The 24035-nt window shown below is 36.8% G+C and overlaps 1 protein-coding gene across 9 annotated transcripts in view; it reads right to left on the bottom strand.

Annotated features, from left to right (window-relative positions):
• Positions 1-607: 607 nt before the first annotated feature.
• TJP1 (tight junction protein 1) overlaps positions 608-24035 on the bottom strand; it is a 160177-nt gene continuing 136749 nt past the window's right edge. For 4 of the 9 annotated variants that reach the window (XM_064456573.1, XM_064456570.1, XM_064456576.1 and 1 more), the window contains 17 exons: positions 23645-23753; positions 22727-22946; positions 22133-22317; positions 21916-22011; positions 21393-21475; positions 20168-20378; positions 19628-19728; positions 18098-18451; positions 17429-17680; positions 15743-16642; positions 15320-15417; positions 14583-14807; positions 9348-9523; positions 8404-8845; positions 6814-7031; positions 5418-5561; positions 608-2208 (listed from right to left, as the gene is read on the bottom strand). In XM_064456573.1, coding sequence (XP_064312643.1) covers positions 2114-2208; positions 5418-5561; positions 6814-7031; positions 8404-8845; positions 9348-9523; positions 14583-14807; positions 15320-15417; positions 15743-16642; positions 17429-17680; positions 18098-18451; positions 19628-19728; positions 20168-20378; positions 21393-21475; positions 21916-22011; positions 22133-22317; positions 22727-22946; positions 23645-23753 — 3909 coding nt within the window. In that variant the 3' untranslated portion in view covers positions 608-2113. The remainder of the gene's footprint in view (positions 2209-5417; positions 5562-6813; positions 7032-8403; positions 8846-9347; positions 9524-14582; positions 14808-15319; positions 15418-15742; positions 16643-17428; positions 17681-18097; positions 18452-19627; positions 19729-20167; positions 20379-21392; positions 21476-21915; positions 22012-22132; positions 22318-22726; positions 22947-23644; positions 23754-24035) is intronic. The other 5 variants (XM_064456571.1, XM_064456572.1, XM_064456574.1 and 2 more) reach the window with 5 other exon arrangements.

Genomic DNA, 24035 nt, shown 5'->3' with positions numbered 1-24035 from the left:
TTTTGCTATTAAAATTTTCTGCCTGCTCCTGGAGTTTAGGTAAGCCATGAAGAGTAGTAGCAATAGTAGTGAATGTATCCTCTAGGGCAAGTCATGCCTGGTCAGTAAAAGTACAGAAAGGAAACATCAGGGTTATGCACTGTTTCCCAGCTTTATTTAAAGATAACTTCTAGACTTTATTTTCTCCTAAAGAACAACAATAGCTTATTAGTTAGCCACTAAGTACTCTAAACAGGCCTGATAATGGGATTCTGTAGGAATATCTTTAAAATTTTTTAACTAGAGTATGTGCAAATCTACATGCTGGAATACCACTAAAGTGTTTGGAAGAGTAGGTATAGTAAGTAAATTAGCACCAACATAGCGATTCAAGGGACAAGTCTACCACTCCTGCTTGTATTGAATATTTCCAATGGATCCACACTGGAGTTCATCATTTCAGAAGCCCTGCTGTAGACAACTCCAACTGACTCCACAAGAGCTCTGCTTCGTGTATGAACATACGGCAGAATCCAGCTGTCTACTTATATAGAAAAAAAGATATCAAAATTGATTTTGTCACGTTCACATAAATGCATTTCAGAAACAATAAGGTACTACAATCTCCTTTATTATTTTAAAAACAGTTTTATTCTGTATATTTAGAAATGTGTAATTTTAATAACTGCAGAGAAAAAATCAGCCACACCTGAATAGCTAATAACTCATTAACAGAATGCAGTGGTATATTATCTAAACAGTAGTAGTGCCATTGTGCTGTAATAAATTGTATATTAGTAAAAAAATACATTTCAGGGCACATGGTATAGCATCCTTATGACAAATTACAGTAGGGATACTTTAAGAATTTAATCAAAGTAGAGATTTTGAGTTATATTCTTTAAATGCAGCACTTAAAAAGGTAACAACTTCGTGCATTTCTAAAAAATGTCCTTGTTCGTCCTCTGTAGAAATGCTGCTTTATTGCTGCAGGTGTCAAAGTTCAAGGCTCAAAAGGTATGAGAATACAAAGATATCCTTAAGAAACTTTGTTTGTTTTTATATATATTTTATATATAAAAAGGTAAAGCTTATAAAAGTTAATTTACAAACCAAGAACAAAAGTGGTATGCACGCATTATATACAAGCAGTCTATAACATCTACAAATTTTCAAATGCATAGCAGAAAACATACCATCATTTTCTTCTGGTTCTCTTCTGGCTGATGAGCACAAACAATACTTGTTCTCTAAACCAAACCCACAAGTCTTGTGTTTTTTGTGTTAGGTTTGGTGTGGGGTTTTTTTTGTTTGGTTGGTTTTGTTTTGTTTTTCCCTCCTCCTTCCCCAGTCTCTCATGATATATTATCTAGGTAAGCACAAAAGCCATACAAACTTAATACAGAGAACTATGAGAGCTAAGACTATTTAAAACATGAGGGTAAGGCATCCCTGCTGGTTAATAGGTCTGTAATAATGTAGTTCATTTACAAATCCACAGAGGCAACTGAACCATAGTCATCCCACGTGCTTTTCCCCCTCCCCCAATTCTCATGACAATGTTTCCATATACAGTAAGTAGATGTGTTTGCGTTAGCCTCTCAGCAGAGGAAAACATCTAAACTGTGCTACCCCAAGTAGACTGCCATTTCATTGGACACATACACCAAAAGTTTTTTAAAAACTAGAGACCGAAATATAGTCTTGAGTTACACACACAGTTGTAAAAATGCAGACCAAATTGTGTTTTTGCCAGTAGAGTATGAACCAAATTCAGTTCCTCTGAATACAATTCCATTGGTACTTTCCAATTCTAAACAATGAAATACTAGTAGTGTCCTTAAAAAAAAGAAACAAAACAAAAAAATACCACAAAATAACAACCAACAAACCAAAGCATACAGAACCTGCAAAACCCCTACCTTGTTCCCACTGTACAGTCCCTGCTTGTGGCATGTATTGTGACCATGGTTCAAAGAGTGTACTTGCTAAACCATTGTTAGTTAAAGCAAGATGCTTGAACACTAAGATCCATTATCACTTATAAAACAGTTTATACTTGATAGAATGGTTCAGTTTATATGTAAGGTCCATCTCAGTTTCACATTATTTACTCAGTCAGCTAACTTAATATTTAGAAGTGGTCAATTAGGACTGAGACACAGTTTGCTCCAACAAGATAGTTTGGATCCCCAGGAAGAGACTTGTTCTGCCAGGTTTTGGGGTCACCTGTGGGAGGAAAACACAATGCTGGTGTTTAGTATCCGCTGTCAAACAGTGTACATCTTGAAACAACCAAGCTTTTGGACAGGAGCTTTTAAGTTCTGAATCAACACCTGGGTTTTTTTGTTTGTTTTTTTTTTTAACTGCAGTTTGTATGTTATTAATAACAATTAACCCTTTATTTTCATATGATGTAGGATAGATCAGTTACTCAAAACTGGTGCTGTAGCACTCAGGAATTGTTAAATATGAGTCATTCTACTCTACAGCATCAAAATAGTGCTTCCTATCTGAGAAGTGTTAACAGTGAATCAGATATTCACTGGCTCTTTCCTAAATTACCAGAAAAAAAGACATTTTAAGAGCTAATTTGGGTAGGACGCATTTGAAGGTTCTTGGAAAAGTTCTGAACATAGATGAGTCAAATAAGAAGTTATGTTGTAACTAAACACTATGACACACCGGTAGCTTTATTTTCTATTATGAGAATCACCTATATCCATCCAGTATACTCATTTACAAGCCTGAAATGCTGACATTCTAAAAAGGATTCTAGTTAACTGGCACGTGCTTTAAAATATTTACAACACATGTTATCTCCTCATGGTCAAAGGTCTTGTGTAACATTCTGTTACAAGGGAAAGTCATCAGCTGCCATCTCACCAGATAAAGGCTACATTCCATCTGCACAGTCAATTGTCTCTTTCATCTGGAGAAAGCATTCTTCGTTTACCCACCTAAAACCATGACTAAATGCTGCCACTATACAAAAAGTGTCATCATCCCACTATGGTAGAACAGTGAAAAACGCAATGAAGTTCTCTTTAGCCTTCCAGATAAATTACATTAAATAGCTTGGCCAAAACAGATCTGCCTTGGGAAATGGGCAACAAGTTAGAGAACCCAGTCACACAGACTGCATACACCTGAGACCTCTCTACAAACAAGGCTGATGTAAAGTCCACGTAATTTTCTTGAAGAACTCATGGAAACAAAGGATACAATGCACTGAGTGATGGCAACATCTGACGTAGGGACAAAGAATAGAAGCGGCTTATGTACAGTTAGAGAATGCAAACAGATTTACTGCAACCAGTCAAGACTACTTATTTTGGTCAAGAAGCTCAATAATGCTGGAGGATTTTTCATTTCATAGATGCAGGTAATTCCATTCAAAACTTACATGATCAAACATATTAGAAGAAGGATAAAACAGGACTATAGGACAACAGGGTCCTAGTCTTGCTCATGAGAAAACAGCAGACTTTTTTCCAACCTTTTCTCCTAAATACATAGTAAGGATTAGATTGTCGCCAGTGCAACCTCTAGCTGTTAAGGATGTTTTTCCCCATACTTACAACTGCTTTGGGGAAGGAAAAATAAAAATAATTCTTCAGTATTTTTTACTAATACATTCTAATAGGTGTGGCCATAAAAGGCAACTTTTCCACCCGGTTTTAATACCAGTATCATTCAAGTGTTTGAAGGGGTTTCACAGTAAGATATCAACATATGAGGCTTAAAAGTGGCAGAAAGGATGTTAGTAAGTGCAAATGCATGTCACTTTCAGGACAGAACATGGATACATTGAGAAAACATGAGGTAGAGCAGACGACTGCAGAGAAAAAAGCCCAGAACTGTATAAATTGTTATTGTACAGCCACCTCAAAAATCAGAGTCCCATAACCAACTAATTTAGAAAGAGAGAAAACAATTATTTATTTAAGACACAGTATGGTCTACTTACATATCATAGGACAGAATTGCCTAATTTTAAAGTTTGTCTCAAAAGAGCAATGTTATGATATACATCCCATTTCAGATTAACAGAATGTGGTGTTATATTTACAGTACAGAAAGTGTTAGTGTTTAAATATATACGCTCTTGCTCTCACCCACACATGCACACACATACATCCCACTTTGGAAAGGGAGAAAAATGTCTCAGTAACTGCAGTTATTGTTTAGATCATTTGAGTCCTCTCCCTTTACTTCAAGTAAGTTCATGAACAGGTGCTATTAGTTACAAAGGAAGTGACCCTATCATTTATGAGTCCGTGTTTTAACACTGCCATGTATACACACATTGTTAAATCGATGCATGCAACACATGCATATAGTACCTTATAAAAAAAACCAACTAAAAATTATTGCCATTAATACCTCTAGGTTATTTAATCCTCATCAAGGGGATTGATGCTTTAATCTTTCAAAGCATCACTGCTTTGGTGTTGACAGTGATAGATACATTAGTGACCAAAGATATGCATACATGGTGGCTTAAATGCTGTATACATAAGTACATCATTCAGTCATTACTTAGATCACACATACACATTAATGGTTTGAACCTTCCACCATAAATTTTGAAGGTAGCTGAATAAAACCTTAAGACTTTTTCCCCAGATGTGCAAACGTTCCTTTTTAAATATCTGTAACCTCAGAGCCACTTCATGAAATTGCTCGGAACTCGCCCAGAATTCTCAATTAGGCTCCTCACTGACAGTTTCAGCCAATACATTCTCCCCCTCATCCCAGAAAGCCACAGTGAGGTAAAAATGAACAGGCAATTAAAATTGCAACCTAGTTGCAAATTTTACTATTGAGCAGAAACTTCTGGGTAAAAGGCGGTAGAGGAGAAATAGGCAGAAGCAAGCAAGAAAAGTCTTGTGGAAAATCCAGCTACATTAGTATGAATTGTAAATGCTTTTACTGAACACTATAGTTTTCTTAAATGATCCAATTAGCATCAACTCACACACATGGAAACAGTTAACAAGCATTAAATCATGATTTATGAGCATGCAGATTTTTAAGATTTGCCAGAGTCCTATATGGTTAATCAAGTAACAGACGAACACCAGTTATGTTACAATGGCCAGAGGTACATGATAATTTCCTCTCAGTTTTAGTACGACTGTCATTTCAAGTGTATTCAGCTGTAGCAGTCCTCAAGAAAGAAGACAGAATAGAAAAATACGATAATATTTAATAGACTAGAGATATTACTCTTTTTTGCTATCATGGTTTTAGCTATGAATTTGCAACATGAGTAAATGTAAGAAAGACATTTGTAATGAAAGTGAAATGGGAGAGTTTGACACAAATACAATGATTGAGTTCTTTATATTACACAGCATCACCTTTAGCCAAATTAACTTAAATTATACGATAGCACCCAAAAGCCCCAAAAGGACAGAGGGAGGACAGCATACCCGACGAGGAGTCGGAGGATTTTAGAGCAAAAGACCAACCATCAGGGGTCATAGACGCACAATGTGGCAGGCGCAGCTCCACTGGCTTCAGGAATTTTAGTCCATGAGGCCCACACATTACCAAGGGGCTAAGAAGTGTTTCACCTATAGTTAAGAGAAAGAACAACCTGTTATAGATTCTTCTTGTAATAGGTTCAGTGTTACATAATTACACTACACAGCTACTCAGCAACTTAAGTTTTAGAGAAAAATATGAATTATTTGACCTGTCAGTAAAGAATAGCACTTAGCAAGATTGTTTCTCACAGTCTCTTCAGAGCACTTAGTGACTTTTCAATGGAACATATCACAACTTCAAAATGAAAAAGGATAAACGAGCCTGATTGAATCATGTTGGGGATTACCCCCCTGCCCCCCCTAATTTCTAAGCAGGTGCAAAAGGAACAAAGATTAGGGGAAATCTGCAAGCAGCATTGCTCATGTTTGTTTTGCACTACAGATGCAATGACCTGCTTGTACGGAATTATGGCACACTAGGCTGATTAAAGCCTTCAGCAACTCATGTGCTTATGACCTTCTATCCTAGTAGTCAAAAAGAAAGCATACAAACAAGATTATTCAGTTGAGGAACATGCCACGTTTGGTTTATAAAGATTCAAAGTAACTGCAGATTGCAGGTAACGCTTTAACTCCACATTCATGAAATTAACCCCTTCAGTTTCTTGACTTGAGGAAATTAGGAATCTGACAGGTCAGAAAAATGCATGTACACTGGACTAGTGGTATGAAAGACACTATGAAAAAATTGTTCAACTAAGATACACTACTCAACCCAAGAATATACTTTTATTTTTATAAAAGTTAGAATGTTTTTTAAACCATGAAGCTGTTTTCTTTAGAGAAATTGAAAAAAATAGAATGCTGGAGTACCTTCAAGTGTTGAAGTGAATTCCAAATATTTAACTCACGTCAAATTAGTTTAAATCATGTGCTTTACAATTGTTTTGGTCCTCACTGTGAGATGAAGAAATATTTCTAATAAGAACACCCAGAATAAATCCCTGCACTTTGTGAGGGAATCTACGATTTCAAAGGTTCTTAAAAAAAATAACTTAGAATATGCCTTTAGTGCACTAGGTAAGTTTTAAATCAGTACTTAAGTATACAAGTTAAGTATTTTCACGTTAAAATTCAGAGCCCTCCTATTGCTCGCAGCTTCCAACATTAAGCAGAATATTGCTTCCCTTATACTTCTTTTGAGATGTATACTCTGTATCTTCATACAGAAATATATTTTATATATTGAAGCATATTAAGATATTTTCAGAATTTGTTTTGCTGCTGTTAGAAAATAATTGTATTAAACAAATGAACAGCATACAGTGCCAGCTCTTACCTTTCTCTTTGTCCAAAGGTGGAAGTATACTATTGTCTCTGCAGACTTTGAAATATATTTCTTGCTCTATTCCCTCTGGAATGGCTCCTTGTGGTATAATAATACTAACTCCAGTCTCTATGGAGCTCAGTACACCACCATTGCTGTTAAATACACCTCTTGCTGTGGCTACAACAGTGTGTCCGTCTTCTTCCTCCTCATCCTCGAGTGCTGAAGGGCTGAATATAAGACAGAAATCCTTGCAGTTTTATCAGTATTTTGTTCCTGAAAGTCAGTGGCATGCTTCCTCTAACATCTTAGCAGAGCACAGCCTAGAGTTGGGTAGCACTGATTTTAGGAATACATTACATGTGTCCCACACTCAACTGTGCAGACAACTAAGGTGAAAGTAGATCAAGTTCTGCCATGAGAAGAGAACTTCCTCACAAAAAAACCCAAAACACCCACCAAAGCCCACAGACTCTGAAAGTGTTCAGAAACTAGTTAAAGCAAGAATTTGGACCACTTGAATCTTTTTCAAATGCCTGTTTCTGGGATCATACGGAAAGAGCTTGCCCCAGCAACACACTTCAGCTTAGTAAAACTAAACATACTTAATATCTGAAAGTGTCTTTTTCCTTCCCAAAAATACCACAGGGAGCTAGAATTCTTATTCAAGCCACACTGAAAGAAAAGCCCTTAAAGAAAAAAGCCACCTACACAATTTTGTCCAGGTTGCCAGTACATAACTAAAGAGAAATAAATAACATTATCAAATGGCTAGTTTGAGTAGATTTCAGTCAATTTCTAAACTCAGAGAATCAGTAATTTCAAAATTTCTAGCAGTCTACAAAACCGTATAGCATCAAATCACTTCTCAGGTGCTTAAGAACAAACAGGATTCATTCTATTACATTTCTCAGTCACTGAAACTTCAAGCAAGATTTCAAGTCTGGTTCATGTGTTATCACTTTGAAATCAAAGAATAATAAATCACTGTTCTGCAAATATTAGCGAGGAGAATTTAGCAAGTCAGCAAATATCTTAATATTGTAATACTATCTGTTGCTCTTGACATAGTTCTTATAGTCAAAAGCAGCTTGTGCTTGCCTAATATGCTTTAAGCAGTTATTTTGCCTCATAGTAAAGACAACCAATATGAAACTGCAAAACTCTCTCTACCAGTATTTTTAAAATATCCCTTCCACAAGTGTACAATGAAGTCTCTTCCCTAAGCACACAGAATGAATATGATTTGGTGCAACCGCTAGCCTTAGAAATTAATTCCCTCTTCTAAAAACAAATTGAGAGGACAAATGATTACTATCTACACTAGAAGATTTATAATTATAGTATGAGAAATGCGAGATAAAACCCATGCCACTTTCTAATACCAGGATGCAAGATACAGGAACATAGGACATTAAGTATCTATCCAAATGCTCTTCAATGCTCTTTGGCAGAATTTTAGAATCATAGTATGAATCTTTCAACTATAACATCAATAGAAATTAAGAGGCACAGGAAAAAAAAAAACCACCATATTTTTCACAGGTTTCACAGATGAACTCCTGTAGATGTACTAATGGAAAGAAAAAAGCAGCAGCTTACCTTACAGGAATGGCTTTAGGCACAGCATTAACATTATTTGGTTGATATTTAGGCTTGTCAACCTGTACAGCAAAGCTATCCATTCCACTATCAAACTCAGGAGGCTGTGATGAGCTGTGTGCTTTCAAAATTGGTTGAGGAGAATTTGGAGATTTTGATGGCAACTCTGGTTTATGTTGAGCTTCATTTGGCAAGAGATTATGGTTGAATTTAGGACTTTCAAACTTGCGCTCAAAGGGCCTTGCAGCACTAGTGTAAGGTTTTGTTGTAAAGCGGTTGTAAGAAGGAGTAACTGTTTTCTGAATCTGTTCAGTTCCATTAACGGGGCCTTTGTCAGGGAAGCTTTTCTGAGGATAGAAAGTAGACTGCACAGTGTCTTCTCTGGAGGATCTGAAAATTGCTGGCTTATTCTGAGGTGGAAGAGGATCAGACACAGACGTAACTGAAACACAAATGAAGATACCAGAACTTGTCAGTAATGAACAGAAATTTCTAGTCATACACACTATGGCATAAGAATGCATTTTAGTCGATTCTTAGTCTACTATATAAAATACATATATATAGGTTCAGCTTAGCTCTCTTAAATCCCCTCTCCTCCTATTATGTATGTTCAGCCAAATTATCTAATGCTTCATTAAACAGATAATGTTAGATACAATGGTAAAACCTTTCAAAAAAAAGGTTAGACTGATTTATTCCATGACAAAAAAAGACAGTCATAGTGACTATCACCTGGAAGTTACTGTTTCAGACAGGATCACCAAATCATTTCACAAAACTCAATCTCACTATAGTAAAAAACTAATTTTCACTAATAATTATTCCAAGTTTCAGTTAGACAACAACATAGTTACCAGTATAGACATACTGAAGCAACCACACAAGCACCTGCAAGTGACACTTGTTACCACATGATACAGGTTAACTTTCCAACTGCTCACCTTCAGAAAGTGCAGGCTTGTGATGTGCTGGGAGAGACAGGACAGGACTATTCGTCGACTGAGGTTGTGTATACTGGACTGAAGGAGCAGGAGGAGGAGTTGTTACTTGAGGGAGTGGTTCATAGCGTTTTTCACCAACAGGCCTATCCATTGATTCAGTATCAGTTGTTTTTCCCCTGTTGAAATAGACAAAAAAACCAAACCATTTGACTGTTCAGTTTCCTCAGGGCTCTGAGCTCCTGCATTCATCACTATTTTTCCTCTACAATCACCTGATTTCCATCTCTTCCTATACACATTAACACACTATTGTCTTTAATATCCTGTCTCAAGTATAAAAACATTTATTGATAAGCACAAGAGATTAAGACAGCACTGAATCTTTAGAAGATCAGTAACACAAACCATGGCAAACAAAAGGCAGATGACATTTCAGGTGTATTTGCATAATTGCCTACAAGATCTTCATTTTTCAGTTTCATTTGGGGTAATTTCAATGAAAAAGTGTCTCTAATTTAGCACATCTACAAAAAATAAATATAAATCCACTTTTTTGGGGGCTGGGCATGTTGGTTTTGAAACGCATAATTAGTCAATAGGACAATGGATTCTAGAACAACTTTTCTAAATACACCTAGTATTTGAACAATGCCATCTTAATTAGGAATGTAATCAGCTTAGGCTTCACTAGCTTTATGTGCATAGCATAGATAACTTAAATTCTTATTTTCAAAACTTTTTTTTTAATACTAGAAATCTCTCCAAACGTTTATTTCAGGAAAATGATTTATTTCACACACATGTGTAATTTTGGACTACAAGATATTGCACTTGCTTTCAAAATTTGTGTGTTTAGATTTTTAAGTGCACATAATGCCTGTGATGAAATGTAACAGTGAGAGGACACCTGAAAACATCCTCACATCAAGAACAGTCTTACCACTTGATGTTCCTTTTCAAGTAGTCATAGCTAGTGTAAGAGCCAAGAAATCTAGGTGATGGCAAAGCAAACAGCAATAGAAGAATGAAAGAAAATAGTCATTCTATCTTGAGCATATTATTTCTTCACACTTTTTATGTTAGTCCTAGAAGTTATCATATGACAAGATTGTCGAATCAAAGAGACAATCTACTTGAGACAATCACTACTTTTAACAGTGATGTTTCTGGTAAGACATTTATCATATGCATATGTACAATGATCACCCCCTATGTCTACTATGATATTTTGTCAGTGAATTAAGGGGTGGTCAAGATCTCAAATTGTCAGGTACTGAAAGTAAGAACAAGATTACACTAAGCCATTTGTTACATTCTGTATAAGCAATGTTATTCAATAAATTGAAAAAAGTGAACAAAATGGAACTCCCATATTCTAACAATCTCTCACTTATGGTCCAATTTCCATTAGTTTCTTCAGTTTTAACATACACAGAATGATAATGGGTTTGTGTTGGAAATCATTGGAATGTACTGAGGGTACGTTCATAGCAAATGTTTCTATAGCATTATCAGCTCATCTAAGAGCAGAGCCCACACCATAAATGGCTTCTGATTGTGTACAACAATTCTTAAAAGGGCGTCTTAGAACAACTGTTTATGACTATTAGGAGAGACAGAAAACCATAAGTATACTGATGACTTTGCCTTGATTTTTAACACTTGTCTTGCTTATATATATGTTGCAAGAAAATACTTTTTACATTAGAACAGCTTTCCCTCACCCCTTCATTTTCTGCATGCTGACAGAAATGTAACAGGCAACAATTTCGGACACCAACAGTCTTACTGCTTCAGAAGAGTATGTTATGAAACTAGAAAAGGGCTGATCAACTTTTGAAAGTCTGCTTGATGACCACACGAAGGTGATGTTCAGTGAGCTAAAGAGTATCTGTATGAATGTATCTCTAAAATCAGTGTTGCAAAATAGATAATTTTACATCTGCTATATAAGCTTCTGTTCCCACTGATTTTATATAAAGCCACTCATCCAACAACATAAGAAGTTATTACTGCACGTTGTCTTCATTCTAGGAGGGTAGAAGAGGCTTTCTGAGAAGACTGCCCACCTGAAATCACTGCCTCCCAGGGGGGGTATTAACCAGTAGATGGCAGCACTGCAAAAGCCTGCTGAAAAAACACTCCACACCTGATCAGAACTGCTTGCCAGCTTTCTGAGGCATTACAAAATGAGGAAAGGTAGTACATTTTGATGGAGGGAGCAGAAGAGAGCTGTGACAACACAAACATAACGAGCACAAAGTTGTGCTTAATATGAAGCACATTCTTCTGTCATAAGCTCCTGACCACCATCAGCCACAGCCTCAACCGCACTGTTCAGAACATGTATGCAATGAAAGCAGCCCACAACAAAATGCGTGCTTACAACTTGTCAGTGTATAAATGAACTTCCTCTAATTATTGATCTGCTGTTTTCTAAGCTGTTTCCCACTTGATTTTTGTTACAAAAGTGCTACTTCAATTTGAAATGAAGCAGAAATGAACCACTAGAAATAACCAGTGGGCAACAGGTTATAAGTCTCAGTATATAACAGAAAACTTAGCAAACTGCATTGCTCATCTTCAGTTCCCATTCAAAAAAGCTCCAACTCTAACAGACACGTAAGAGCTCAGCTAGAGCCGTTTAACCGGGCACCGTTTCTTACTTCTTCCTTGGATGAGGCTGTAACTGATCTTAACAGGAACAAATTGACTACTCTCAGCCACAGGGGTAGTAGTGTCATAAAATTGCTCCAACTGGAACCACTGAAACATGTCCATTTAAAACTCTACTATTTCCTCACATCAGGAGGAACTACCCCTTATCTTACCTATAGTTAGTGACAGCTAACATGCAGACAGAGCATTACCCATAGAAAGCAGCTTTAGTAGTGGTGTAAGTTTCCTAAATGATGCAAATAAACCCCCAACAAATTAGAAGAGTAAACAAATTTGTATACACGTAATGGGAAAAATGCATACTTTCACAATACTTACTCTGTGGCAAAATAAACTTTTAAACATTAATATTAAATATTAAATTATGTAAAACTGAAAAAGTTGTAGCTATTGCTTACGAATAAATAAAATCTGTCCTCTATACCCAGAATACATTATAAGGATTACGCAGGAGCAAAAGCTTGCATAAGCAACAGCTCCTGTATCATCCAAATTTAGTCCTGTTTATTTTTAGAAGGGTTTATTCACAGAATAACAATTACCATATAAATTAACTGGAAAAAAGATGAATAATGAGCAACAGGGTACAAACTGGGAGTTGGCAAAAGAAGATTCCTAACATGAATGCTTTCTCAAGACAATTGTTTTGTGTTTCCATGCAGCAACATTGCAGTATACTTTTAGAGGCAGTATTGTCCAATTGGCTAGTGTTCTTGTCTACCTCTTTCCACTTACTTCCATTAATATTTTAGTCTTTGTCTATTTGCACTGGACTACCCTGGGTAAATTTTCTTTCCCACGTCTGTCCCTTCCTATTAAGGGTTACATTCTTTTATAAAGAAAAAACACAACACATTTTTGTCCCCTGACATATGAAACTATCAGCCTTAAAAACAGCATTATCTTATTCAAGAACTGAGCAGCCAAAGAATGGAAGTGTCATGGCAGACAGAAGTGGCAGGTAGAAGTATGGAACAGTCTCTCTCAACTATTAGCTGTTCTGCAAAGATTCAATAGTTGTATGTGTTTCTCATGTTTTTCAGCATGTGTGACAAGACTGCAGAGGATAAATGCACAATGAAAGCTTGCAACACTATCTGCAGAATTTTAGTCTTCACAATTACTTGATCAAAGCTTACAACATTTCTCCCAAAGCATTACTTGCATTACGACGGCAACAGAGTCTATACCTACAGACCAAAATGGATGACCTCTGGGTAACATTGGTTTTTTTGTATGTGGGAACACAATTCTGAAAGCTACTGCAGTACAGTATAAGGACAGCCAAGACTGTTTTTCTAGGTCTCTTCCTGTCGTGTCCAGACAGGAGGACAGATATGTTCCCACATGCTTACCTGTGTCTTTCCATCAGAAGACACAGGACAAATGAAAAGGAAGGATAAAGAACATCCTTGACTGAAAATCAGAACTGGTTACAGATTACTACACATATTCCTTCCTTTGCATATTAAAAAAAGTGAAACAGTTGCCATATGTAGACTTCTTGATTAGGGGAAAAAAGTGAATCCTTTAAAACTGATGAAGCTTTTAGAAAGATTCCAATATTCTCAGTTCACAGAGGAATAAATTGGAGATGGCAGACAATATTATACAAGTAAGAACAGGATTCCCAAGTCCTAGCTCAAATCGTTTAAAACAAGCACCAGAACACAGTGTATCAAGTACATGAAAGACAGCTTGCACATGTACTTAACACTATAAAACTTCAGCAAGCCAATTTATTCACTCTAAAGATCTCCTTTGGATTAAGGTCGCCAGATTTTCAGCTTGACCGGAAAGGAGGTTCCTTTCAAGCAGGAATGCAACCAAAGCCTTCAAAAATGCCTGATTTTTCAGCCTGCATGCAGCAAGCCAAGATAACTTCTCACAGTAACAGCTACAAACACATTTTTACAGTTCGAGTCAAAACGAATACTGGAAATTTAGATAACTGTGGAGAGTATTCAGAGTTTGCGTAAGCATCCTCCAAGAGAGCCAGTTCTTTACCTGAGCTAAATCCGTGCATGAGCTTTTACACAATTTCTCTATCAAAATGTTCCAAATCAAGGAAGCACAACAATAAAGGAAACAGATGTTTCCATCAACAGATTAAATTCTGGCCTCAGCAATATTCCCTATAGGCTCAGTCAAACACAGCTAAAGCATACAAGCCTGTCTGCAGAACAAATGCATGCTGAACTGGAATAAACCAAAACCTTTGCTTTGAAAGATGTTTAAGCACTCAGTATTAGTCAGACTAAGGAAATAATTTGTTACATTCTATAACTAAGTGGTAAGCAAAAGTAGTAACATGTTGAAAGTTCTGCAACCTACAAGAATTATTTATTTCATTTACCAAAAGAAAACTTTTACAGTTACAGGTTTTCAAACTAAAGCTATATCTTAACAGAGAAATTGACTTAGTGAATACAAAATAACTTCAATTAGATACCACGAACCAGTGGAATTCCACTGACAGAGGCAGAATTTCTGTTTTAGTCCTCTATGCCTCCCTCTTTTTTCAAATTAAAAAAAAAAGAAATCCCCTAAACTTACTTAGAATAACTGGTGAAATTCAGCTGATTCTGTGAATGCGTTGGTTTAGTGGGGTCAGAATGATGGCTGGCAGGAACCTGCGCAGATGGCTTATTTTCAAAACTTCGGCGATCAAAGTATGAGAGCTGCTTTCGATAATACTCTTCATCTTCTTCAGGATCATAATGATTTGAACGCACAATATCTTCAGGTGGCTTCGCTTGAGGTCTCTGTGGTTCTGGGGCCCTAACCAAGACAACAACATACAGTTGCCTTGCACAGTTGAACAAGCCTAAGTACCTGAATTAAAATTCTGTTTATAGCCTAGCTAGTAATAAAGCAACCAAAAGGTAATTCTTGTAACTGCACACTTTGCCTTTTTAACCTATATTGCATGGAAATTAGATAGCTGAGACGTAGCATAACAAAAGTAAATCCTTATTTACCTTCTACCTTACCTTTTTGCTTTTGCTTTACTAATTATCTCAATTAAAACGAGAAAAAAAAAGGTAAGATTTATATATTGGCTAAGTTTCTTCCTCAAAAATGCTGAAAAAAGGTATTGTGTCCTTCCCTCACTTCCCAATTATGTCCACGAGAACTGACTTTATGCCCTGCCTTACTATTAACACAGAAATCATATTCACACATTCCAATTCACCACTCTGCAGTTTTCAATTTGAACCACTAAGATGTGTTTTCTGAATATTCTAATCTCATATTGAAAACCAAATTTAATTAATCAGTTGTGCATCTACCTGTAAGTTGTTTTGTCGTGTTCATACTGACTTTGAGAAGTTGCTTTTGGACCACCACTTGCAGTTGTGAGTATAGGCTTAGGTGCTAGTTCTGGAGGCTGTAAAGAAAAGCACAGCATATTCTCTTAGATTCTAACATTTAGAAAGATACAGCACTTTATAAGTAAGGCTTCCCCTCCCCTTCCCCCCAAAAAGAAAACCAGAATGAACCTAGTGAAAGATGAATTAGAAGAGTTTTCAGCACAGCAAGATCCGCAGTGTTTTTGCAGAAGTGTTCAGTTTCAGCTTTTAAAACATACTGCAGTTATGTTGCTAAGAGGCTATTCCACAAGCAGTAAAGCTTTCTTTCCAATACAATATTTTACCTCTTGCAATGTGGTCTTGTTAGCAAAAAGCAAGAATTAGAAAACTTGAATGACTTACCTTGACAGCTGATGTATCATTTGGTTCCTTCATTTTTTCCAAAGACGGTGATCTTCTTCGTTCAAATATCTTAACCCTGCTTCGCACAGACTGGGGTTTCATGGCTGGATCTTCTTCTTCCTCTGCTAGAGATGGTGGTGTAGGCAGTGGTTTACTGTTAGAAGGCAAAACTTCTGTTTTGGTTTGTGATGGAGGGGGAGGAGGAAGAGAAACTCCTGAAGTGCTATGAGAAGGCTCATATTGTCCAGCTTTAGCGTTATAAGCTTGAGGAGGACCTTGTTCATAGCCCCTTATATGTGGATCAAAGTACTGCTTCGGTTCAGGAGATCGAGATACGGCTGACTGGTATGGCTGAGCTTCTTGTTTGTATCTACCATGCGTGTCATATCCAGCAGTATGCTGATCTTCGTATCGCACTTGCGGTAAGCTGAAGTTTTTGGGTGCATGGTCATAGCGAGGTCTGCCATCATAGCTCATTGGAGGGGGTTCCTCAAAACGAGGTTGTGCTGGATAATAGCTGCGTTCTGTGCTCTCTTCTGTATTTTGTCTGGAATCAAGATCCCTAGGAGGCTGGTTTTCATAAACTGTTCTTGTTTGGTTGTAGGGCTGTTTTTCATCATAATATGCCCAGTGCTCCTCATATGGAGGCACACAGTCATCATAACGTAAGCGAGGGTCATAACCACGAGAAAATTGATCTACATAATTTGTAGAATCATACCTATATGTTGACTGTTCATAGTCTCTACTAGGTTGTTTTTCTGCATATTGAGCCTGGGATTCATAGGTCAGATTTGGGTCTCTTTCCTGTCTCTGTACTGGGTGATTAATTGCTGGCTGTTTTAAGACATAACTTTGTCTGGATGCTTCTTCATGAATATATGGATCCTTTCGGTATACCTGTTAAAGAGAGAGGTGTACTTCTCAGTTAAAATGAAGAGTAACTGCAGCTGCATTTGAAATGTAGTATTTTAAACAAACTTAAGTTTTTAACATTGGCTTTAGTTTTGTTTAAAAGCTGAATAGTTTGATGCAGTTGTTTGCAATCACAGGAAGCTGAACTCGGTGATTCAAGAGATCCCTTCCGGTCCTATTTAAGCTTTTAAGCAAACACACACAAGCAGATTAAAAGGGAAAGACAAAGGTATAGTCTCCTGTCTTTGGGGTTTGGTGTTAGGGGAGAGGGGCACGGAAGGAGAGGTGTGTGGTAAACACTTCTGCAGGTGGTGGGAAGAGTGGAAGTAAATCAATATACACATTTAAGTTAGTTCTAAGCATTGCTGAGGAGGTATATAAAGTCACCCAACAAATTGTATTCATCTTAATGATCAAGGATTTGGCATAATTTAAAGTATACGGAGATCTAGTGTGATTTTAGGAAAACATATTTTTCTCAGGGCCTCATTAATAAACAGCAGAACATTGACAAGCTAAAAGTCACAGAAAGTAAAATACAGAATGCAGTCTTTTTTAAAAAAAGCCATCTTTTTGAAAAGTACATAGTTTGAAGCCATGCACACAAAACATTAGATGAGGCTTAGCAATTCAGACGCACTGTTTTTTGTAACCTGCATGATCTCTTATAGGAGAAAAATTAGAAAGAATTGTCCAAATGAGGGCAAAACAAAGATCATGGGCTAGCCTGATGTATAGCAGGAAATCAGCGCAACAATGTGGCACAGGTACCTTTGCTGGATCTATATGCGGCGATAAGGATGATGGCTCTTGATCTCTTAGGACTATATGAGCTCCCTCAGTACTTGATGTTCTTAAGGGGCCCGCTTGTGGTTGGTAAGAGTTGTAAGGAGCAGTAGTAGGCTCCTCCAGTCTGACATTACTTAGGTTTACATTAGCATTTACTGCAGAGGTTGATGAGGTTGCAGGGTTTGATTCAGGCGACGGGGAAAGGTAAGGGACTGCAGGTGAGGCTTCTGCTTTCTGTGAAGTGTTTAAAATATTTTAAATATACCGCTGTTGAACCACTGTATGACTTTTGATTTATATTAAAATAATTTAAATGATGCTTTGATCAATGCAGCTAGATGTAGAATGAAATGTACTGAAAGTATCATGCACTAGCATGTCCAGAAATTCATTATGTTGAAAATTTAAAAAGGAAAACATTTAATCAAAGCAGAACAGTACTTTAATACCCCTCCTGTCAGAATGAGTCACTAAAACAGGTAGGGAAAACTGATTATCCAAATCATTACAAGATGTTATTGTTGCTGTTGACAGTCTTGTACGCATTCACAATACTGGTAAGCAGACTATGAGCACAGATTTCTTGTTCAAGAGAACTTCCAGCCTGAAGTAAACATTTAGTGGTCAGTGCATAAAATGTTACTTTCTTACCAGCTGAGAAGTAGTTGTTTTAAATCCTGAAGAATCTGTTCTGAGATTTGGCTGTGGCTGAGCTTGAGATGCATAAGTAGGGTAAGTTTGAGTTTCATGATGCATTCCAGAAGAATCCTCTCTAACGGGTTCAGAAGAACGTGTAATAGCAGATTCAGGAGGAGTCCCAACCTCATCATTCAGAGTTTCATCCAGTTCTTGATCAGTATAAGCACCCCCTTCTGTATCTGTGTCTTCATAATCAGATGTGTGTCTACTGTCTGTGCTGTACATAGAATATTCACTACCAGGAGCTGAGAGGTAAGAAAGGCGGTCATCGTGTAAATCAAGGTCATCACTTGTAGCACCATCTGCCTGTGTCAAACAAAGTTAGAGTGCATGTTTACTGAGATACCTTCTAAAGAATGTCCTTTTACTTGCAATGTCAAACTAGGTAATTTTTTTTGTGAATAATTAAGAACTGAACCAATGGAACATATCTATCTTTTTCTGAACCACAACAGAAAGTCTGGTAGCTGAAAAATAAGTTATATGCCAAACCCAGCAGCACAGCAAGAGTAGAATTCAGTAATTCTATCACAGGGGAGGAGAAATTAGGTTGAATCGTTGAAGGTGTTAAACTTACACCCAAAAGCCTTTTCTGCAGTCCAGCTATTTGAATCATTTTACTAAGGGGTCATGACTGTCAGTGTGAGGGAGGGGATAGTGCATAGTGTCCACAGAAATCAAAGTTTGGAAAAATACAAAGCTCCATTTTAAAGTTATATGATGATATTGGAATCATTAACTTGAAGGTTAATATAAGGAGGTGAAAGGAGCTCAATCTGAACAGAAATAGATGATCCAAATACTAAGAAACATGTAGCAATAGCTCATTCATCCTTTACTTATTTGTAGTTGGCACTTCGCTTGATATTAGTTCTTCAAGAGGATGGACCTAATGCGCATAGTGTAACATGCAGCTTGAGAAAGCACATATAGTTTTAGTGGGGAACAGAGAATACTAGCTTGTGACTTTGTATCTGTGTTCTTAGAACCAAGAAAACAGCTCTCAGAGAGGTCAGAAAGAACATGAAAATGCCACTTGCTTTTTTCTATCAACAAAAAAAATAGTTTATTATCAGGCCATCCCAGCCCCTGATACCAATGCAGCAGAACACCCAGAAGTGCTTTGATGAAAAAGCATCCAACCCCCAGAGTCTTCAAAGCAATAACAGATCCTTCAGCTAACAGTGGCAATGGGCAAATGATCTCACCTACTACACTGCTACATGCACAAGCACGACTGATACAGCCCTCATTAACAGAATTGCACTAATATAGCGATAAATCAGTTTTAAGCAGTTCACACAGCCATGAGGCATTACTGCATTTGATCTTCAAAGTATGATTAAAATGAGAGGCAAAAAAAGGAAAACAAATTTAATTCCACAAGTATCTGCCCATACCTGTAATACCAGTAAGGAGGAAAGAAAAAAAACTCTCACAAATAGAATTCTATAATTTTCCCCAAAACACATTATTTCTTACCTTTCCTTCTGAAACCCACACTAGTTGGTTCTGTTGTTGCTGAATTGCTTCCTTCAGAGCTCCATACCATCCTTCATTCATTGAATTCAAGTTAATAGTAGCTAGAAATAGAGCAGGTTAGTCTGATTTACGATTTGTGCAGAATTATGAGAAGGATCTGTACCACCAGTACAATATAAACTGGTAGCTTAAAACTTTTGAGATTTAAAGAGTCATGTAAATATTAGTATTCAAAATACCCTTAAGGCCTGATGTGGTTTGGGACATTTCATCCCATAGGAAATACTGAGTTAACAGTAGCTTAGAATAGAGTGAGGCTTCAGTTTAGCCAGACTACAAAAAATAAAATTGCATCGTCTTAATATTTATTCAAACATTTGAGATGCACGCATCAATTAGCTATTGCTTATTGAACAAGGAAGCCTGAACAAGTCAACAGCTGCTTGACTTGATCCATTTGCAGAAAAGCCTGGAGGAAGAAGTTACTCTCACCTCCCCCTTCCTCTCAGAAATAATAATTCCGTAGATCTAATTACTTACTTGTAAAGAGGTGGTGATTATTTTTGCGTAGCTTGTGAGCTCTTTCATACAGCTTTCTGGCACTTTTTCGTGATTCTGGGCACAACCTCATTCTCATAGTCTTTACACCCTGCTTAGAATCAGGATTTAGGAACACTACAATAGGATACCACTGGGCATAATTCAGACGGTCCACTGCATTAGGAGTGACATCTAATAAAGCATGTTTGTCCTGTTGTGATAAAAAGGACAGAGGCAAGAAAGTGAATCACTTGTATATTAGATTTTTTGTTTTTTAAACATACTTCACAAGTTTATTTTCTATTACCTTTACAGTGTTCGTTGTTTCAAAGTGTTGATTTAAATTATTTTCCTATATGAATAATAGACTACATAGGCGTATATATTTTGAACTGTAGGACTGTAACTATGAGCTTTTTAATACTTAACTCCCTATTTTAAAAAATCTCCTCAATGTAAGCAAGCACTAAACTACGAGTAGTCCATTTCCTATTAGTATTCTGCTAATAAGAAAAAAAGAGTGAAACACAAGACCTAGTCTCATTACACATCTCAATCTTCCTTTTTTTTTTTTAAAAAAAAAAAAATCACTCTGAATGCAAGAACGTGGCCAGCTTTCTTCCAGTGCAAGATTTATGTATGCAGTATCCCCACTCTGCCGCTAGACTAGCTTCCCCCTCCCCTCCATTTGGGCATCTGAAAGGCTTGCAGTTTGTTTTTAAAGATATGAAAAGGTGAGTAGAACCTTGCATCATGAACTAATGTCACAAGTTTTAAATATATTAAGGAAGTGAGATAGAAGGACCCTTTCCCCTAGTTCTCGCACAAAAAAAGGAGATGTTAAATTATTAATTTGTAAATTGGGGTAAGACTAATGACTCCCTAAATAAAGTAACAATTTCTAGCTGTAATGTCACACCATGGCTTTAAGTGAAAGAGGAAACAGCTTAAAACAGCCTTGATGGAGAGAGGACAACACACACACTCCCTGGAACAAAGCCCAAAATTACTTCTAGGCTGCAGTTACTAATATGGAGGAGGAATGGGGTGGTGGGTTTGGTGGTTGTTTTTTTTTTTTTAATTAAGCAACAGAAAGATGGCAGTTATATTTAAAGCAAACACACTCATTAGTTATTCTTCTACATTTAAAACACCCAACACTTTACTTAATAATGCCAGTTTTACTCTTCTTGTGTTAAGAGTACAGTGACAATAAAAGACTTACTCTATCGATTATCTGTTTTATAGTATGAAGACGAATAATGCCAGAACTACGTTGGTCAGTACCAGCATCTCTTGGTTCACTTTCTGGTAAAGAGGACACATAAAAAGTCCATAGTAAGTTTACAATGTATTATACATTTCCTCATTAAGCTAAACCAAACCATTTCATATGTCAAATTGTCAACTCAGATTGAAGACACTCCTCCTACTTCAAAGTACACAAAAATCTACCCACCAATTTGGCCATAAAAATCACTACATCTTTACAAAAGCACTTTAGAAATAGGATAACAAGGTACTGAATTAAAATGAAATTTAAGGCAGCTATAAATAGAACTAATATTACGGTTACCTTTAGAGAATTATCAGCAACCAAACAGTGAAAGAGCTTACATTTAGTCTGTTCTTTTATGCTGTCAACATCTTGTTAAACATGTTAACAGCTAAGGTAATAATATAGAAATAATTTAGCCAAAGGAAGTTGACTATTTCATAACTGCAGAAAAACCTGATCTCACACTTACTTGCAATTTGAAAGATATCTGGTTCTTCTCTAGCAAGTTTCTCCCGTGCAACATCAGCTATTGGACCAAAAATGGTTACAGGTCTGAGAAACCCAGCTAGAATTGAAAGAAAAAAGGTCAAAATAAATTGATTGCTTAAAATAAATGCAAGATACTGTAAAATACATAGCAAGCCACACAAACCTGTTAACCTGCAACAGTAAGAATAAAGCCATACCTTCCCGAAGAACAACTCTTTCATATGCAGGAAACTTTGTCTGAACAGGTTGGGCAGAAAGATCTTCTCTGCTTTTTCGGAGATTTCTTTTTGAGCTACGCAAACCTCTGAATCTCCAAAAATCTGCTCGATCTCCTCCTGCTGTCTTTGGAAGCGTGTACTGTACGCTAGCTAGTTGCTCAGCTCTAAGATGACAACAAATCCCAACCAGTTATCAAGTCAGCTTCTGAAGTAATGCTTGACTAGCAAGCTTATACTGCCAAAACCCACTACCACCTGCTGAACCAAGTTTTCACTGTTTCTGTATTAGAAAATACAAGATTGAACTACTGAGGCTGAGATCACATTTCTAAAGCTTTATATAGCCTTATCTCTTGGTTTGAAAAGAAAGTTTTAAAGGTTTTCTGTGGACTGTATGAGAGTCAAAACCAAACCAATATATCAGATATTTAGCTTCGATTTGTTTTAACACATCAGTTTTTCTGACTGAACCAGTTCTACAAACTAGCATTCTGCAAACAAGTCCAATCATTCATTATACAGATATTAAAATTGCAGTTTTAAAAAAGCAATTTAAGTATTTTAAGATTGTACCTGTTTTTGTTAGGTATGATACCTCTCTCAACCTCCTTATGATTCTTGCCAATTCTAATTGCCAGCCATGAACCCAGTTTGCCATTGTACAGAGTGTCCACCACCCGGAACACTTCTCCTTTGTTGAAGCTTAATCCATAAGGAGATTCCTTTTCATATTCAAAATGAGTTCTGATATAGAAAGAATCCCCTACATCAGACTCCACAATGCGACGATAAACTGAAAAAAGAAATGCCAAAATATATGTTATGTAAGTTCAAGTGATGTCCTAATGCTCTCAGGAATTATTCAAAGCAGTGCCTCACCTTAATTCTCCTTGTTTTAAATATACAATATTACTTTAAGAAACCTTAATGTCTCAGCGCCTTTCTATTTTAAGCAGCATAACTATTAATAGCAAACTCTACCGACATAAATTCAGCTCTCATGGTCAAAAATTTGGTGCTAGTACAAGCTTAATTCAGTTCCCCTGGAAGGAATGAAACTGGGAAAGAGGATTGTGTGTGCAAGCATATCAGTGTTATTTTCAGGGTCATAACTACAGACTGTTCTGCTCCAGCCAAGGCTTAACATCAATACTTCCATCAGATGCTAGGGGTTATTTTTGGTGGTGGTGTGTTGTGGCTTTTTTTTGGGGGGGTGGGTTTTTGTTGTTGTTGTTGTTGGGGAGTGGGGTTGTTTTTTGGGGGTTTGTTTTGATTTGGTGGTTTTGTTTGTTTGAGGGAGGTGGGGGGTATACTGTTACAATATCAGTCTCTAGTCCATTTGTAGTAGTAACCTATCCCAAAGCCAAAAGAGCTTAATAGTCTTCATTTAGGTGCCAATTTCCCACAAGCCAGAGGATACTCATTATTCACTATCTTTTCTATGTTGTTCCAAGCAGCCTACTACATTGCCCACAATATACAAATATTTACCATCTTTTTTCTTCTGTGCCAAAATGGTTACTTCTTCACCTTTAGGAAGATCAAGCAGGAAAAGGACAGCTTCTTCTCTGATGATATTTGTGAAGTCTACGTTATTTACCTAGTATCAGTGAAGTAATCAGTTTGATTTAGCATATGACATTATAACTGAGATTTAACTCTACAATATAAAGTCTAAGTCAACTTATTGCTAAGATTTTTTTTTTCAGTTTCATGCATACACACCAAGTGCATGTATCTCAAGATGTCTCTTGTACCTCTAATAGTCCCACTTTATTTCTTGACAAAAGCATAGCTTCCAGAATAGGTAGCTGTTCATTTTATATTCTTTAGATCAATATTATGGAGCATCAGTAACATACATCAGTAACATACAGAGCCC

This window comes from Phalacrocorax carbo, chromosome 7, assembly GCF_963921805.1.
Source record: "Phalacrocorax carbo chromosome 7, bPhaCar2.1, whole genome shotgun sequence".
Lineage (NCBI taxonomy): Eukaryota > Metazoa > Chordata > Aves > Suliformes > Phalacrocoracidae > Phalacrocorax > Phalacrocorax carbo.
Note: the sequence above shows the minus strand (reverse complement) of the source record. Positions and strands in the feature narration are given on the sequence as shown.